Source organism: Coturnix japonica, chromosome 9 (assembly GCF_054131305.1).
Source record: "Coturnix japonica strain WE chromosome 9, WE-NBRP24, whole genome shotgun sequence".
NCBI lineage: Eukaryota > Metazoa > Chordata > Aves > Galliformes > Phasianidae > Coturnix > Coturnix japonica.
Window position 1 is genome coordinate 19,548,493 of NC_140671.1, and position 18,880 is coordinate 19,567,372.

General features: G+C 47.4%; 1 protein-coding gene across 1 annotated transcript in view; it reads left to right on the forward strand.

The window, feature by feature from the left end:
• The first annotated feature begins 464 nt into the window (after window positions 1-464).
• The window catches only part of LOC146759751 (obscurin-like protein 1), a 69,055-nt gene continuing 50,639 nt past the window's right edge, over window positions 465-18,880 (forward strand). Inside the window, exon 1 of the mRNA XM_085509867.1 lies at window positions 465-480. Within this exon, the coding sequence (XP_085365993.1) occupies window positions 465-480 (16 nt within the window). The remainder of the gene's footprint in view (window positions 481-18,880) is intronic.

Sequence of the window (18,880 nt, forward strand, 5' to 3'; positions counted from 1 at the left end):
CGATGCCCTCCGGACCGAGCTCAATGCCCTCCAGACCGAGCACAACACTCTCCAGTCCAAGTATGACGCCGTCCAGTCTGAGTGCGGCACCCTTCAGGCCAAGCATGATGCCTTCCAATCCAACTGTGACACCCTCCAGTCCGAGCACAACACTCTTCAGTCTGTGCATAATGCCCTCCGGTCCGAGCATAACGCTCTTCAGACTGAGCACAATGCCCTTCGGACCGAGCACAACACTCTTCAGACCGAGCACAATGCCCTCCAGACCAAGCTCAACACTCTCCAGACTGAGCGCGATGCCCTCCGGTCCGAGCACGACACTCTCCAGTCCGAGCACAGCGCCCTCCGGTCCGAGCATGACACTCTCCAGACTGAGCGCGATGCCCTTCGGTCCGAGCACGACACTCTCCAGTCCGAGCACAGCGCCCTCCGGTCCGAGTATGACACTCTCCAGTCCAAACACGATGCCCTCCAATCTGAGTGCGTCGATCTCCAGTTCAAACATGACTCTATTGACTCGTTGTACACTGACCTCATGACCGACTACAACGCCCTCAAAGCCAATCGCAGCACCCTCCGGTCTTTGTACGACGAGCTCCTGTCTGACTACGACGCTCTCCAGTCTGAACACAAAGACCTCCAGTCCAGGTACGACAATCTCCGGGCAGCGCGCAGCGCCCTCCTGTGTAAGCACAACGCTCTCCAGTCTGAGCACGACGCCCTCCAGTCTAGTTATAACGTCCTCAGGGCAGAATGCGACACCCTCAAGTCTGAACCGTATGTACTCCAACTTAACCAACCACCGGGGGCACCAGATACAATGTTGGTTGCCCCTGTAAGAGGGCGAAAAACAAAACGAGTTTCAACTCAGATAGAGAAAATGCAGAAGGAGTTAGAAGAGCGGAGGGAGTTAGGAGAGCAGGACTCAGGAGAGCAGGGGGACTCAGGAGAGCAGGGGGACTCAGGAGGTCAGGGGGACTCAGGAGAGCAGGAGGAGTCAGAAGACCAGAGGAAGTCGGCGGAGCAGAGGTTGTTAGAGCAGTATAAGAAGATGTTAGAGGAGGAGAAGAAGTCAGAGGAGCAGGGAAAGTTAGGAGAGAGAAAGTTAGGAGAGAGGAAAAAGGAGGAAGGTCGCCTGGAGGAAATAACACAAGCGTCAGAGTCAGGGTCAGAGTCAGACGAGGAGCCAAAAGCTAGATTTTCTTTACGAGAATTTCTCGAGTCCAAACTTATAGATGGGGCAGCCTCATCAACACAGCTGCCAACATCAACACCTGGGACTCTTGATAGAGCAAAAGGTGAGCAAAGTATTACGACCATTATTGATCGATCTTTTAAACTGAGTGAAATTCGAGATCTGAGAAAGGATTTCACACGTCAGCCAAAAGAAAATATGGTCACTTGGTTACTTCGCTGCTGGGACAATGGTGCCAACAGTGCGTGGCTCGATGGCAGTGAAGCTCGCCAACTGGGTAGCATTTCCAGGGACTCACGTGTGGACAGAGGTATAGGCACATGCCAAAATCGGTCCTACACCCTCTGGAAGCGGATGTTGATAGCGGTAAGAGATAGATTCCCCTTTAAACGGGACTTGGAGCCTGAGAAAAAGAAATGGACTGATATGGAGAAAGGTATCCAATTTTTGAGAGAAAGGGCTCTGGTGGAAATGCTCTACAGCCCCCAGTTCAATCGTAACAATCCAAACCAATTACATGATCCTGAAGCAGTCCACGTTCCACGACAAATGTGGCGTGACTTTACAAAGGCAGCTCCAGAAAAGCATGCCAGTGCACTTGCATTGGTATATGGCAAAGGGGAAAGAAAGCCCCCTGTAAATGAGCTAATTAGCAGACTTCAGGAGCTTGAATTATTTATAAGCGCTACAGAAGTTAAGCTTTATACTTCAGCCATTGTCCAAATGGGAAAAAAAATAGTGGAAAGGTTAGACAAAGTGGAGGAAACACAAAGTGATATTATTGACAAATTGGCTAATGTGCCTGATGTAGATGAATCCACGGTGGTACCAGATGATGGAAACCAGGATTTCCACGATCGCCTATTGAGAGAGCTAAACAACATGAGTTCCTCTCGACCTGTATCATCGAAAATCTCAACCATAAAAAAGAGACGTCCTCGTATTCAAGCAAATGACAACGATAAGTCACCTCGAATCAACAATGAGACTACACGTCTTGCCTTGTTGCTTTTCCTCTGTAGTCATGGGGAGGACATGAAGAAGTGGTGTAATTCATCCACTTCTGCACTTCAGGCACGAGTGAAAGAATTACAAGGTGAAACAACTACCAAGGTGAACTCTTCCAAGAAGGGGAGAGTTCCAGTTGCTGCAAGTCAACGAGGTAAACAATAGAGGGGCCCTGCCTCCAGCCAGGGGGGGGAAAGGGACAACAGAGTATACTGGACTGTGTGGATTAAGTGGCCTGGCACATCTCAACCACAGAAATATAAAGCCTTGGTGGACACTGGTGCACAATGCACCCTAATGCCCTCAAGTCACCAAGGGACACAACCAATATATATCCATGGAGTGACTGGGGGTTCCCAAGAATTGACTATGTTGGAGGCCGAAATAAGCCTCACTGGTAAAAACTGGCAGAGACACCCTATTGTGACTGGTCCAGAGGCTCCATGTATACTGGGAATCGATTACCTTAGGATGGGATATTTCAAGGATCCCAAGGGGTATCGATGGGCCTTTGGGATAGCTGCTGTAAACACAAATGGTGTTAAGCAGCTGTCAACTTTACCTGGTCTGTCAGATGATCCTTCTGCTGTGGGGTTGCTCCAGGTAAAAGACCAAGAGGTACCAATTGCCACCAGAGTGGTTCACAGACGGCAGTACCGCACCAATAGGGACTCATTGCTCCCCATTCAAAAGCTAATTCGCCAATTAGAAAATCAGGGAGTGATTAGCAAAACGCACTCGCCTTTTAACAGCCCCATATGGCCAGTGCGTAAAACCAGTGGGGAATGGAGGCTGACGGTAGATTACCGTGGCCTGAATGAAGTTACACCTCCATTAAGTGCTGCTGTACCAGACATGCTAGAACTCCAGTATGAATTGGAGTCAAAAGAAGCTAGGTGGTATGCCACTATTGATATTGCTAATGCCTTCTTTTCCATCCCATTGGCTGCAAAATGTAGGCCACAGTTTGCTTTTACCTGGAGAGGTATTCAGTATACCTGGAACCGTTTACCCCAGGGGTGGAAGCACAGCCCAACAATTTGCCATGGATTGATCCAAGCTGTTTTGGAACAGGGTAATGCTCCTGAACACTTGCAGTATATTGATGACATTGTAGTGTGGGGCCATACAGCAGCAGAGGTTTCCAAGAAAGGGAAACAGATAATCCAAATTCTTTTGAAAGCTGGTTTTGCCATTAAGCGCAGCAAGGTGAAGGGGCCTGCCCAGGAAATCCAGTTCTTAGGCATAAAATGGCAAGATGGACGTCGTCACATCCCAGCAGATGTGATTGACAAAATCACTGCTATGTCTCCGCCCACAAATAAAACAGAGACCCAATCTTTTCTGGGAGTAGTGGGCTTTTGGAGAATGCATGTCCCAAACTACAGCCACATAGTGAGCCCTCTCTATCAGGTAACACGGAAGAAGAATAATTTCTCATGGGGTCCTGAGCAGCAGCAGGCTTTTGAGCAGATAAAACAAGAAATAGCCCGTGCCGTGGCCTTGGGGCCAGTACGGACGGGACAGGATGTGAAGAACATCCTCTACACTGCTGCTGGAGAGAAAGGTCCCACCTGGAGTTTGTGGCAAAGAGCCTCAGGAGAGACCCGAGGCCGACCCCTAGGATTTTGGAGTCGAGCATATAAAGGGTCTGAGGAGCGCTACACTCCAACTGAGAAGGAGATCTTAGCCGTGTATGAGGGGGTTCGGGCTGCTTCTGAAGTAGTTGGGACAGAGGTTCAGCTTCTTCTAGCACCTCGCTTGCCAGTAATAAACTGGATGTTTAAAGGACAGGTTCCCTCCACCCATCATGCTACTGATGCCACTTGGAGTAAGTGGATTTCATTAATTACTTAACGAGCTCGAATGGGAAAACTCAGCCGTCCTGGAATTCTAGAAGTGATCATGGACTGGCCTGAGAGTAAAAAAATTGAAAAACCACCTACAGAAGAGGTATCACGTGCTAAAGAGGCACCACCATACAATGAGCTACCAGAAAACGAAAAGAAATTTGCCCTATTCACAGATGGATCATGTCGTATTGTAGGGAAGCATCGCAGATGGAAAGCTGCTGTATGGAGCCCCACACGACAAGTTGCAGAGGCCACTGAAGGTAAAGGAGAATCAAGTCAATTCGCAGAGGTAAAGGCTGTTCAGCTGGCTTTAGATGTGGCTGAACGGGAGAGGTGGCCAATGCTTCATCTTTATACTGATTCATGGATGGTGGCAAATGCCTTATGGGGGTGGTTGCAACAGTGGGAGGATGATAATTGGCAACGAAAGGGTAAACCTGTTTGGGCTGCTGAACTGTGGAAAGACATTGCTGCCCGAATAAGGAACATTGTTGTAAAGGTGCGCCATGTAGATGCTCATGTGCCTAAAAGTAAGGCTACTGAAGAACATAAAAATAACCATCAGGTTGATCGAGCTGCCAAAATTGAGGTGGCTCAAATAGACTTGGACTGGCAGAACAAGGGTGAATTATTCCTAGCTCGGTGGGCCCATGAGACTTCAGGTCATCAAGGAAGGGATGCAACATATAAGTGGGCCAGAGACCGAGGGGTGGACTTAACTATGGACGCTATTGCTCAAGTTATTCATGATTGTGAAACATGCGCCATAATTAAACAAGCCAAGAGGATGAAACCTATTTGGGGGGAAGGGCGATGGCAAAAGTATAAATATGGAGAGGCATGGCAGGTTGATTATATCACCTTGCCACGATCTCGCAATGGTAAGCGTTATGTACTCACCATGGTGGAGGCAACCACTGGGTGGCTCGAAACATACGCAGTACCCCATGCTACCGCCCGAAACACCATATTAGGGTTGGAAAAGCAAATCCTGTGGCGGCATGGCACTCCGGAAAGAATTGAATCAGATAATGGGACCCATTTTAAAAATTCCCTTGTAACCACTTGGGCCAAAAATCATGGCATTGAGTGGATTTACCATATTCCCTATCATGCACCAGCTTCTGGTAAGATTGAACGATTCAATGGGTTATTGAAAACTATGTTGAAAGCAATGGGTGGCGGAACGTATAAAAATTGGGAGAACCATTTAGCAGAAGCCACCTGGTTGGTCAACACTCGAGGATCTAGTAATCGTAATGGTCCTAACCAATCCAGCTCCCTACGTACCGTGGAGGGAGATAAGGTTCCTGTAGTACACATAAAGAGTGTGTTGGGAAAAACAGTTTGGGTCCTTCCAGCGTCTGGAAAGGGCAAACCTCTCCGGGGTACTGTCTTTGCCCAGGGACCTGGGTGCACATGGTGGGTGATGGACAAAAATGGGAATGTTCAATGTGTACCACAAGGGAATTTGATGTTGGGGGAGTGCAGCCAATGATTTTCCTGTAAATATATAGGTAGAGTCTCAGAAAATATTTCCATTAGATACAGAATAGTTCAATTAGGTATAGGACTTAAGATAGAGTGGATTAATATTAAGGAAACACTTTTTCTCTATATACCTTAATTAGGCATTCTGTAAGCAAGTTTTCCATCTGGACTCTATATCCTGCACTGGCCATGCATGTGTAGAGCACACATGGAAAGAAGTATAAGTCAAAAGGAAATCTGCCGTGGTGGCTGGGAAAGGATGAGTGCACCTTGATGTGGGGGACGCCCTACTAGCGCTGCCTTTCCCCTCTACCGCTGACATGTTTTCCTTTTTCTGGCAGTTTTGCCATTTTTCTCAAAATTAATAAATAGTAAATTAGGTTATAGAGTTTTGTTCTCAACTTAGGGATTTGTATGGAATAAATATAAATTGTTGAGAAAAAATAAGGTTGCTGATTATTCACAATTATACATATGAGTGTGTATGTATGTATAAACATAATGTAATGATGTAGAATAAGGGGTGGAATGTCATGGTTTAATAATTTTGTAATTTTTGCTATCAGTATTCCACATCATAACATCATATAAAGCATGAATAATTTTACTGAATCTGCAACTTACAGAAGAAGAATACATCTCCCAGGGAACAACACGATAGGTCACGGGACCTGGACTCTATATTAACTCTGTCGCAGAACAGACTGACGTTTCTTTCGAGTTCTGGCGTTCAGGGGAGTGTGTGGGAGCCTTCAGCCGTTCGCCTAGATTCACAGTAGGCCTCTCGGTTACGGGACTCATTCTCTCTCCTATTTTGCTTGATTCGTTAGCTCAATTTCAATTATATTGTATTATATTGTGTTATCCTGTATTTCGATATAGTATTTAGTAAATAAGTGTGCCTCCTTAGATCGTTGCCGCTGTTTTCTTTTCCTAATTAACTTTTTCCTTTCGGCCTAGGGCCCCTCCGGGGCCCACGGCCCCTGTCACGGGCGCAGGTGGATTTTTAGTTCAAACCGTGACACCTTCTCACACCCCACATCCTGTGATGAGACACAGGGCACATGTGGGATATGAACTTTAACAGCATCCTTGCACCACATGCAAATGCTTTTCCCAGTGCTTCAGTGTTCCACCACCCATTGCTTTCAACATAGTTTTCAACACCCCATTGTATCTTTTAATTTTACCAGAAGCTGGTGCATGGTAGGGGATATGATAAATCCACTCAATGCCATGAACTTTGGCCCAAGTATTTATTAAGGGAATTTTTGAAATGTGTCCCATTATGAGACTCAGTTCTTTCTGAGGTGTCATGTCTCTATAGGACTTGTTTCTAACAACCCAATATTGTGTTTCTGGCAGTAGCATGGGGTACTGCGTATGTTTCAAGCCACCCAGTGGTTGCTTCCACCATGGTAAGCACAAAACGCTTATCATTATGAGATCCTGGCAAGGTGACATCATTCACCTGTCACTCCTCCCCATATTTATACTTTTGCCTTGGCCTTCCCCCCAGAGAGGCTTCATATTCTTGGCTTGTTTAATTATGGCACATGATTCACAGTCATGAATAACCAGTGCAATAGCATCCATAGTTAAGTCCACCCCTCAGTCTCTAGCCCAATTATATGTTATGTCCATTCCTTGATGGCCTGAGGTCTCATGGAACCATCAAGCTTGAAATAATTCACTCTTGTTCTGCCAGTCCAAGTCTATTTGAGCCACCTCAATTCTGGCAGCTCGACCTACCTGATGGTTGTTTTGTTGTTCTGCAATAGCCCGACTCTTGGGCAAGTGTGCATCCACGTGACACACCTTTACAATCATATCTTTTTTTTGAGCAGTTATGTTTTTCTACAGTTCAGCAGCCCAAATAGGTTTACACCTCCGTGGCCAGTTATTTTGTTCCCACTGCTGTAACAACCCCCATAAGGCATTTGCCACCATCCATGAGTCAGTATAAAGATAAAGCATTGGCCACCTCTCCCGTTCAGCCACATCTAAGGTCAGCTGGACAGCTTTTACCTCTGCAAACTGACTTGATTCTCCTTTACCTTCAGTGGCCTCTGCGACCTGTCGTGTGGGGCTCCAAACAGCAGCTTTCCATCTCCGATGCTTCCCTACAATATGAAATGATCCATCAGTGAAAAGAGCATATTTCTTTTCATTTTCTGGTAGTTCGATGTATGGTGGGGCTGCTTTAGCACATGACACCTCTTCTCCTGGTGATGTTCCAAACTTTTTATCTTCAGTCCAGTTCATGATCACTTCTAAAATTCCTGGACGATTGAGGTTCCCCATCCGCGCTTGTTGTCTAATCAGTGCAATCCACTTGCTCCAGGTGGCATCGGTAGCATGATGGGTGGAGAGAACCTCCCCTTTCAACATCCGGTTCATCATTGACAGTCGAGGTGCCAGAAAGAGCTGCATTTCAGTACCAGCTACTTCGGAAGCAGCCCGAGCCCCCTCATACGCGGCTAAGATCTCCTTCTCAGTTGGAGTGTAGCACTCTTCAGACCCCTTGTACGCTCAGCTCCAGAATCCCAGGGGTCGGCCTTGGGTCCCTCCTGAGGCTCTTTGCCACAAACTCCAAGTGGGACCTTTCTCTCCAGCAGCAGTATAGAGGATGTTCTTTACATCCTGTCCAGTCCGTACTGGCCCCAGGTCCATGGCACAGGCTATCTCCTGTTTAATCTGTTCAAAAGCCTGCTGCTGCTCTGGGCCCTATGCAAAATCATTCTTCTTCTGCATCACCTGATAAAGGGGGCTTACAATGAGGCTGTAGTTTGGAATGTGCATCCTCCAAAAGCCCACTGCACCCAGGAAAGATTGTGTCTCTTTCTTGCTAGTTAGTGGAGACATGGCAGTGATTTTGTCAATCACTGTTGGGATGTGATGACATCCATCCTGCCACTTTATACCTAAGAACTGAATTTCCTGGGCAGGCCCTTTTACTTTGCTTCACTTAATAGCAAAACTGGCTCATAGAAGAATTTGAATTATTTGCTCTCCAGCACAGCAGCACTCAGTGGGGGTGTGACCTCATTCAGGCCACGGTAGTCTACTGTCAGCCTCCATTCTCCACTGGCTTTACGCACTGGCCATATGGAGCTGTTAAAAGGTGAGTGAGTTTTACTGATCACTCCCTGATTCTCCAACTGGCGAATCAAATCATGAATGGGGAGCAAGGAATCCCTGTTGGTGCGATACTGCCGCCTGTGCACTGTCTTTGTAGCAATCGGTACCTGCTGCTCTTTTATTTTTACTCGTAGCAGCCTCACAACAGACGGATCCTCTGACAGGCCAGGCAAAACAGACAGCTGCTTAATGTTGTCCATATCTACAGCAGCGATTCCAAAGGCCCAGTGATACCCCTTAGTATCCTTGAAATGCCCTCTTCTGAGGTATCCTCAATACCAAGTATGAACGGAAACCCTGGACCACTCACATAGGATGTTTTTTCCAGTCTTTACCAGTGAGGCTTATTTCAGCCTCCAACACAGTCAATTCTTGAGAGATATCCAGAAATATGGATTGATTCTGTCCCTTCATGACTGGAGGGCATTAGGGTGCACTGTGCACCAGTATCCACCAGTGCCTTATATTTCTGTGGTTCTGATGTGCTAGGCCATCAAATCCACACAGTCCAATAAACTCTATTATCCCTTCCACTCCCTTGAATGAGGGCAGGGCCCCTCTATTGGTTACCTGTGATAACTGGAGCAGCCGTACTGGTGGTTGGACTGTTTTGTAGTTCCCTCACCCGTGCTCATAGTACAGGAGTAGGCTGGTCATGCCACTTCCTCGTGTCTTCTCTGTGGTCACGTAGGTAACACCACAAGGAAACACACAGTGCAATTTACTGTTGTTCCTTGCTCAATCTGGAAAGCGCTTGTGTCTAATAGCTGAGAATTTTAATGATACACATGAAGGCTTTATGGTCGTTAATTTCTTTACGATCTCTCGCCTTCAACTGAAGCAGCAGCTAGGCCAATTACCAAGTGACACCAAGGTGATGAAGTGGCAAAATGGCGATTTATTGAAACAGACACATCCTTATATAACCTACGCCTTTTTGTCTACACCCACTGTATTACACTAAGATTCTTCCAGAATATGGGGAAGGGCCTGTCACATCACAACAAGCTACCGTCCCAGCTGTCCCAACAGCGAAGCAACCAGGTAACAAGAGATTCATTCTGGTGCCGTGTGAACTCCTTTCTTACGCCTTCGATTTCAGTCATCTTCAGGGATCGACAAACAGTAACAGAGATTTCCTCCTCATCACTCTCTTCTTCATGACACTTTTCCTTTTTCCTTTCTCGGTACTTATCCAGACCTGTCACCTGGATCTTCTGTTGCCTCCTCCTCCACTTCTTTTTTCCGTTCTAGACGTGAGGACACCCATTTCCATTTCTTGCCTTCCACAAGGGCAACTGATATTGTTACTGGTGCCTCCTGTGACTGATCAAAATTGACTTGGGGATTTCCCTTTTTGGCTAGAACCTCAGCTCGGAAATTCTCTCTTTTCGGAACAGTGTTATATAGAGCACGGTAAGCACAAGCCAAGCCCCAAATAAGTCATACCCCCTTAGATCTATCTAGGCTGCGCCATCCCTGACTCAAATACTGGCTTAGTTTCTCGGGATCCCACAGGTGTTCAAGAGTTAAATCCCATGACATTGCGGGCCCCCATGTGTTGGCGAACCTGAAGGCAAAAGTCAGCGTTCTAGGACAAACAACCACACACCAATATAGTTAAATATAGCTGTGTCCATCTATTGCCTGAAGAGCCGTACTTTTATAGCAAACAAACAAGGGTGTTCAAAAATCACACGTACTAATTGGAAGAAAGCTTCTGCAATAAGAACCCTAAAACCCCGCTTCAAAGCCACGAGCCTTTCACTCTTTTGCTAGAGGTGTCCTTGGTTCTCATGCTGTTTATCCTGCTCTGCAGCTGCTGCTCTGTAAAGTGCTTATCTTGATCCATGGCTGCTGCTCTGTAAAATTCTTCTTGTATTACAACAGAATGGCAGTTCCCTGGGGTCTCCAGCACACCCCCAGCCAGCTGGCAAATGCCATTGAGGACCTTTAGGAAAGACATGCCCTGGGTAGTGACAATGTTCACTGGACAACTGTGAGCCCCACAATGGGTCTCGTACCTGTGTGCCATCTTCTGAACACCAGTAGCACGGTGTAGATGCAAGGCCCAGCCAGGCAAAATCAAAACATGCTTCTGGAAGGGGATCCTTTCTGAAGAGTCGTTACACTAATGAGAGGACCACAAACATTCACTCAGCGAACTCCAAATCTCTGTGCCTTTGCAGGCCTAGGGTCTTGTTTGGTTCACAGAGACATGGTGGGTTGATTCTCAGCTCTGTACTGTAGCAAATGGGGTACAGATTCTGCATGACGGATGGGCAAGGAAGAAGAGAAAAGGCTGCTGCCATCCATGAGAGGGCACTGAGCTCTGCCTGGGGATGGCAGAGGAGCCAGCTGAGAACTGATGGAAAGGGCTCAGAGAGGAGAGCGGCAGATTCTGTTCCTTGCTTCCTGATCAGGAAGAACAAGAAGAGGGGACAGGCAGGAATCTGAGTTACAGCTGGGATGGAATTGTTTTCTTCAGACTGTCTGCTGTGGTGCAGTGTTTTGGTTCTAGGAGAAAACCATTGATAACACTCTGATGTTTACAGCTGCTGCTAAGCAGTGTTGTACAGAGCCAAGGCCATGGTCAGTGGAGGGCACATGGAGCTGGGAGGGAACAGAGTGAGGACAGCTGACTGATAGTGGCCAAAGGGACGTTCTCTATCAGCTGACAGCAAGCAGAAATTGTATTGAAAGGGGTGGGAGTTCATCTCAGTCTCTTCACTGCCCAGGGTCCAGCTGAGCATCAGTCTGGTGGTGCTGAGCAAGTGCTTGTGCATCAGTTGTTACATACAATTCCATATCAACGGATATATAGTGATAACTATTACTCCACTTCTTTTATCTCTCTTAGTAAACTGCTTTGTTACATCCCAGAAGTTGTACTCTTTTTCCCAGTTCTCATCCCCATCCCACTGGGAATTGGGCAGTGCACAAAGCACTGTGTGCTGCTGAGCCACATGTTGGGTTCAACAACCACTGTCATTTTGGTGCCTGATGTGAGGCTCCAAGGGTTGAGATAGCAGCACATCTGTCCAGAGCGGACAGGGCTTTGTGGGAGCTGGAGAAGTGCAGGCCATGGTGCTGATATGTGTGGATGTGCTCCCTATGTGTGGAGCTTGTTGAGTCTTCTCATGAAGCTTCACTGCACAGCTCCTTACTTGGTGCTTGGATGCTGCATTAGGGTATTTATTTTGCTATGCTGTTTGACCTCAGTTTGTACCACGATAAAATTGGCAGCTGACAAAGTGAAGTTTTGTGCACATTCAGCTCTGCGGTCATCTTTGGGTTTTGGAAGTAACATTGTCCATATGATTAGGAATTACACAATTTACATTGTCGCCTCTGTGAGTCCGGGGGTGTACTGGATATTGTGTTGAGGGACATGGTTTAGTGGGAGCTATAGGTAATAGGTGAACGGTTGGACTGGATGATCTTTTAGGCCTTTTCCAACCTTGGTGATTCTATGAATCTATGATTGAGGTTAAACAATTATTCAGGAATATCAGTGAGAGATCTGCCCCAAGGTGAGAAGGCTCTGCATGGCAGAGGGTGTGGGACGGTCTGGGCAGCTGCCTGGAGTGGTGGGCACCCCCAGGGCTTTGGAACTTCATCTCCGAGCAACTGCAGGATCCTGATAAACTGGTAGAATATTGGGGGCAGGTCTGCTGTGGCACTGGTAACCCCCAAGAGGCACAAATGACTGCAGTGTGCCAGATCCAGAGAGCTGGATCTGCTGACAGTGCTGCAGCCTCTGCAACTCCTGGCACAGACCATGCAGCAGCTCCAAGGTTTTGCTACATGTCCTGCAGTTGCTCCAAGCTCTGGGCAGATCCCTCTGTCACTCCACCCCTCATAATGAGCTCTGCAGTTACTCCTGCTACGGGTCCTGTAGCTGTTCCAAGTATGGTAATAAGAAAATGGTACAAATTCCTCCCAAGGGAGGAAGTACAGCCCTGCGGTGGCTCCAACCCCTCCAATGAGCCCAGTGGCTGCTCCAACATAGTCACAGGTCCTGTGGTGGTTCCAGCTCTGGCAATGAACTCTGAGGTCACTTCAACTCCTGCAACAGCCCAACAGCCACTTCAGCTCCTACAGTGAACCCTGTGGCTGTTAAAACCCCTGCAACTAATCCTGGACTTGCAGACAGATGCGCATAGGGATTAGTTCATATATGTTTGCAACTGCATATGTTGTATATGTGTGAAAATACACTAAATATATTATATATGTATAAATACATTTGTCATAATTATTATCCTTTTCTTTTTCTCTTTGTCTCAACCCATAAACCTTAAACCACAGCACTGCCTTGAGATGCTTACGGATCTCCTTGGGACTATTCAATCTGATCTGGTCACACAGTGAAGAGCACCTGAAGATCTCAAGGTTTTCTCAGGGAGCAGCTCCTGAGGTATATTCCTTACACCAGCTTTGGAAGAGGCCTCCCTCCAGTTCTCTGGTCCTGCTCTAAAGGGGCCCTCTTGTTATGGCAGTGCCAGCAAGGAGACCAGCTCTGACAGACCTGTTCATATTGCCGGCTACTGACTGCAGCCCTGGATTGCTGCTGTAGAGGCAACAGGACTGTTGTGAGACACACAAGACCTTCAGGACTGCACAAATGAGAGGACTCAAGAGCACTGCAGCACTGGTAAGAGCACATGAATGAAAAGAGCACGTTGAGCTGCTGTCTGTGGCTGTACCTCCCCAAATCCAGGCAAAGTAGGAAGAAAGAAAATCTAAGTAAGTCTATTTTGAAAGCTTTTTAGGTATCTTATAACATATTCAGGGAATCTGGTTCCATGTTTACATGAGTTCTTGGAGTGAGAAAATGGAAATTAGGTAGGAAAGAATTTAAATACATTTTTATTTATAAGTTCAATAACATTTTTTTTTTTGCACATTCCTATATCTCACATAATCAAACAGACAAAGATGCATAAAACATAAAGAACCACCACTGGGAATCCTATTGAGGAAGTTGTGCATTTTATTGTAGCTGGAATAGTGAGTATTGAAACACCTTCCTGAAAGCGTGCTTGATCTCCCTGTTCCTCATGCTGTAGATAATAGGGTTTAGTGTTGGAGGAACCACTGCATACAGAAGTGCCACTGTCAGATCCAGGAGTGGGGAGGAAATGGAGGGGGGCTTCAGGTAGGCAAAAGCACCAGTGCTGAGAAACAGGGAGACCACAGCCAGGTGAGGGAGGCACGTGGAGAAGGCTTTGTGCCGTCCCTGCTCAGAGGGCATCCTCAGCACAGCCATGAAGATGTGCACATAGGACACAACTATGAAAACAAAGCAACCAAAGCCTAAACTGACACCAAAAAAGAGAAATACAAATTCCATGAGGTAGGAGCCAGAGCAGGAGAGCTTGAGGATCTGTGGGATTTCACAGAAAAACTGGTTGACAACATTGCCTTGGCAGAGAGGCAGTGAAAACGTACTGGCAGTGTGCAGCAGGGAATAGAGAACCCCAGTGCCCCAGGCAGCTGCTGCCATGGTGGCACAAGCTCTGCTGTCCATCAAGGTCCCGTAGTGCAGGGGCTTGCAGATGGCAACGTAGCGGTCATAGGACATGATGGTGAGAAGGGAATACTCTGCTGAGAGGAAGAAGGAAAAGAAAAAGAGCTGTGCAGCACATCCTGTGTAGGAGATGGCCCTGGTGTCCCAGAGGGCGTTGGCCATGGCTTTGGGGAGAGTGGTGGAGATGCTGCCCAGGTCGAGGAGGGCCAGGTTGAGGAGGAAGAAGTACATGGGGGTGTGCAGGCGGCGGTCGCAGGCTACGGCTGTGCTGATGAGGCCGTTGCCCAGGAGGGCAGCCAGGTAGATGCCCAGGAAGAGCCAGAAGTGCAGGAGCTGCAGCTGCCGCGTGTCTGCCAACGGCAGCAGGAGGAACTCACTGATGGAGCTGCTGTTGGGCATCTGCTGTTGTTGGGCTTGGAGTCCTGCTCAGAGTGCAGAAGATAATGACAAGTCCAGACCATTCTCAGAGGCACTACTCCTGCTATAATATGAAATGTTTTTATTCTCTTACAACAGTGTACATTTAGCACCATTACTTGCATTTAATTTCATGTATTTCAGCATTCCTTAAGCAGAAGCAGCATATGGAGCTCTAACCTTCCTTTTATTTTCTTATGCCTTCTCCCTGGATATTTTCATCTGTTTCATGTCTCATATCTTTACCCCAAGTGCTCTTAGAGCCCTCTACCCGAGCTTCTGTGGCATTCAGTTTCAGTTAGAAAATGCTGCCTGTTTGTAGGATAAGTGAATTATTCATGCCTACAGAAAATGATGATAATTCCATCCTTCGAGAAAGGGGAGACTGAAAGCACATCATGTGTGAGTGTTCACAAAACAAGCAATTGATTGATGAAAAATTCTCAGAACTCTTATTGCCCCTTTTAGATTTCTGACTCCAAACCTCTTTGCCTCAGAACAGGAAATGGAAACCCCCTGCCTTGGCTCTCCTCTTGCAAAGTGCCCTCAGAAACATTCAGTTGTGCAGTGGAGCTGTGATCCCCTGCCCCAGGCAGCAGCTGTGGCAGCACAAGCCCAGCCGGGGGGCTCCTTCCCCCCACCCGTCTCCCTGCAGCACCCTGGGCAGCTCCCCGGGCAGGCTGAGTGCTGAGCCTGGCAGGCGGCAGAGTCCCATACCCGGCACACAGCCCCTGGGGCACAGCAGGGACCCTGCTCTGCAGGACAGCCCTGGGCACCCGCCTGCAGCCCCGGCTGCACAGCCTGCAGCCGTGCTGGGACATGCAGCCCTCAGGGCTGTGATTTCATACTGCAGTATGGAAGCCCTCAGCTGGAGCAGAAAGCTTTTTCCACAGTAAAGAAACATGCAGTGCCTGCATCCAGATCTCCTATGGGATGTCCCAGATTAAGTTGACCCTCTATGAAAAGCAGCTCATGGTCTGCAGTGAGACTTACCCTGTCATGGTCTGTGAGCAATGCTCCTGCAGTGAGCTCACAGCCCGCTCACACCACACACATCCTGCAAGCTCTCTTCAGTTTCTCTCCTCTCCTTCTGTCACCTGCAGGCTGTGCTGTGCACAAGAGCTGCTCCTGGGCACAGCTGTCTCTCTGCAGCCCTGCACACTTTTATGAGCTCCCTGTGTCCCAGGAGCCTGGACAGGCAAGCAGCAGATTATGTCATTTTTATCTTTCCGACTTGTCTCCCCTGACATGTCCCTGGGTCCTCATGGCCAACAGCTCCTGAAAGACAACAGCATCATGACTGTGCTTTGAAATTCGCTCAATTAACCACCACATGTCCAGTGGTCAGTGACTGATTGGAGACATATGGGGAGTGCTCCCAGAGATCGTTTGATGAAACAATAAGGGCAACCAGACAAGGAAGGCCAGGTTTGGACTTTCCCTGTGCAGGGCAGTGATCCAGCTGAGGCAGCGCAGGAGTCTCATCCCTTGACAGAAATCCTGGAGCTGAAATGGGATTCGGCTCCCCACAGAACCACAGGAGCTGGGATTTCTCTGGTTCAGTTCAGAAGAGCACAAGGAGTTGCCTGCATGTGAGCTCCTGCTCTGAGTCCTCGGACCTTCAGCTGGGAGGCAGCTGCTCACACACAGACACTGGGTGATGCCCAAGTGCCTGGGCTGCTCCTGATGTGTGCCAGTGCTTGTAAACCATGTGGGAAATCCCTGAGATAGACACCTCCTTCCTGGGCATCAGCCGAGGGCCAGAGAGGGGATAGCACTGGCTGTCTGGTGAATTCACTCACAGCTGCAAGAGCAGCACAGGGCCTTCAGGAAAGCCATGCCCATGGTGTGACCATGTTGCTGTGTCAACTCCAAGGCCCACGATCAGTCTAATGTTTGTGTGCCACCTTCTGCACACTGATACCATAGATGAGCTATCCAGTCAGGCTATGTCCAGTGATGCTTTCCAATTAGGATGTTTACTTCTGTGGTTTTGCACTAATGCAAACACCAACACACAAGAAGCTAGAAATCTTGATAGAGCTGCAGGCCTGAGCTCCTGTTTGGACCATGGGGACACAGTTTAATGGCTTCCACAACTGCACTGTAGCACAAGGGGGATACCAAGTCTTTAGGATGGATGGGCGAGGAGATAAAGAAGGGTGAATGCCCTCTGTGAGAGTGCACTGAGCTCTGCCTGGGGATGGAAGAGCAGACAGGTCAGAGCTAATGGAAATGGCAAACAGAGGAGACCATCAGTGTCTTTTCCTGTCTTCCTGATCAGGGAGAGTAAATGGAAGGTGCCCTCTGCAGACAGATGGGAATCTGATGTTGTCTGTCCCTTGTCCCATTTGGTGGCCTTTGTCACTCCATTATCTGTGGCAGGGACAGCACAGCAGGGCATGTGGCATCCAGCAGATCCCTGGAGAGCACAGATGGCAGCTTCTTGACCAAGCAGTGGAGGAACCAAAGAGGAGAGGTGCTCTGCTGGATCTCATACTCTCCGGCATGGAAGGACTTGTGGGAACTGCGAAGGTGAAAGGGGCATCAGGCCACGTGCAAGATGCAAATGTATCTCTTTTTATTTATTTTGAGGCTGTAAGCTTAATAGTTGATCATAAATGTCAATAAAACTGAAACAAATAATTGAAGACAAAGATGGAAATCATTGAAATTGTGTTAACCCTTCTCAACATGAAAAATTCTCATGAGTCTTGTTCCATTTTAAGTTGTAAATATGAATCTTTGAGGTGATTTGATGTCTTTTTTTTTCTTTTACTGAAACTACAATGTTTTCCAGAACTGTGTTCGCTGGACACAAATGCCTTCAGATTCAGAGACACAGACAGCGGTGCCAGTGCCAATGCCCTGTGACTATAGCCTGGTGCCCAGCACTACTCTTCCCTGCTGCCTATTTGATGTGTCTCATCCTTCAAGTTTTTTCAGCTCTCCTAAATAAATGGCCATGGTTAAGGGCATGTTTTCAGCAGGCCATTTGGGCACAAACTACTCCCACTGCCCTCCAGATTTCTCCATCCCTTGCTCTTTGTTCAGTCAGATACCTCCCAATTATCTGTCTGATTTCTGACTTTCAGGGGGATTACTGGAATTTGTTCCATCTCCCCAAAGTCTGAGAATCAGTGAGAATGTGTTAACCCGTCTCAATGTGTGAAATACTCACAAGTCCTGATCAATTTTAAGTTGATACCTCTCAACTACCTGGCTGATCTATCCCAGGGAGATTACTGGAATTTGCTCTATCTACCAGAGTCTGATGGCCTCTGTTGTCAACTACTTCACTGTGATTCAATCTATCCTATCCTACCTCAGAATAAATCATTTCTTTTAAAAGTATTCCATATGAAAGACAAACTTCAATAGATGCAGCTTGAACATGGCATGCAGTTGATCACTGTGTTTTACTGTTCATTCAATTGCATCACCTTTCTTTCCATTTGCTGGCCAGATAAAAAAGAGAAATCTTTCCTTTTCCATGTGTAGCTGGTTCTCTGAGGAAAGCCAGTGGGAGTTGGTGCAAAGCAGTTTTAACACTGAGCGGATGAATGCAGAGGAGAAGAGTGATGTGAAGAAAAGTGATGCAAGTCCCATAGGTCCATTGTGAGCAGAAATTGGGTGGGGAGGTTGAGAAGGACCTTTGTCAACACAGTAACAGTACAGAACTCATTGGGACATCCTGGATTGGTATCAGTTGCACAGTGCTGCTTTAATGTCTTCTTTAAACCCAACTATAAATAAATAGACAATAAATTTATACTGGATTCTTTAAGCTCTCTCCAGATATCCCTCCTTTTTGCTGAACAAGTTCTGATAACCTGAAGAAGATAACAAGATGGCATAAGGCACAGGAGATTCTTTAGGTTATAATGGTCCCAGGGTGCATTTGATGCTGAGTTCATCAGCCTCTAGTGCAGAGAGAAGTTTGCACAAAGTGCTCAACAAGACAAAGTCAGAAGTAACAGTGAAGTTTCTTGGAGTATTAATGGGCCCACTGAGGGCCATTACCAAGTAAGCTTCCCAAGGGACTTGTTAGAGAAGATAACTGGAAGCCATGACTACAGGCAGGCAAAGGCACTGGCATGCTAAGAAACCTCTCCTTTGCCTTACAAAGCAGACAGGTCAAGCCCTGATTGCAAGACCAGTGGTAGAGAGGTCCTGTATGACATGTTGGCTCTGGGCATTTCCTTGGGCAATGTGTTGGAATTTTGTATGATGTTAAATGAA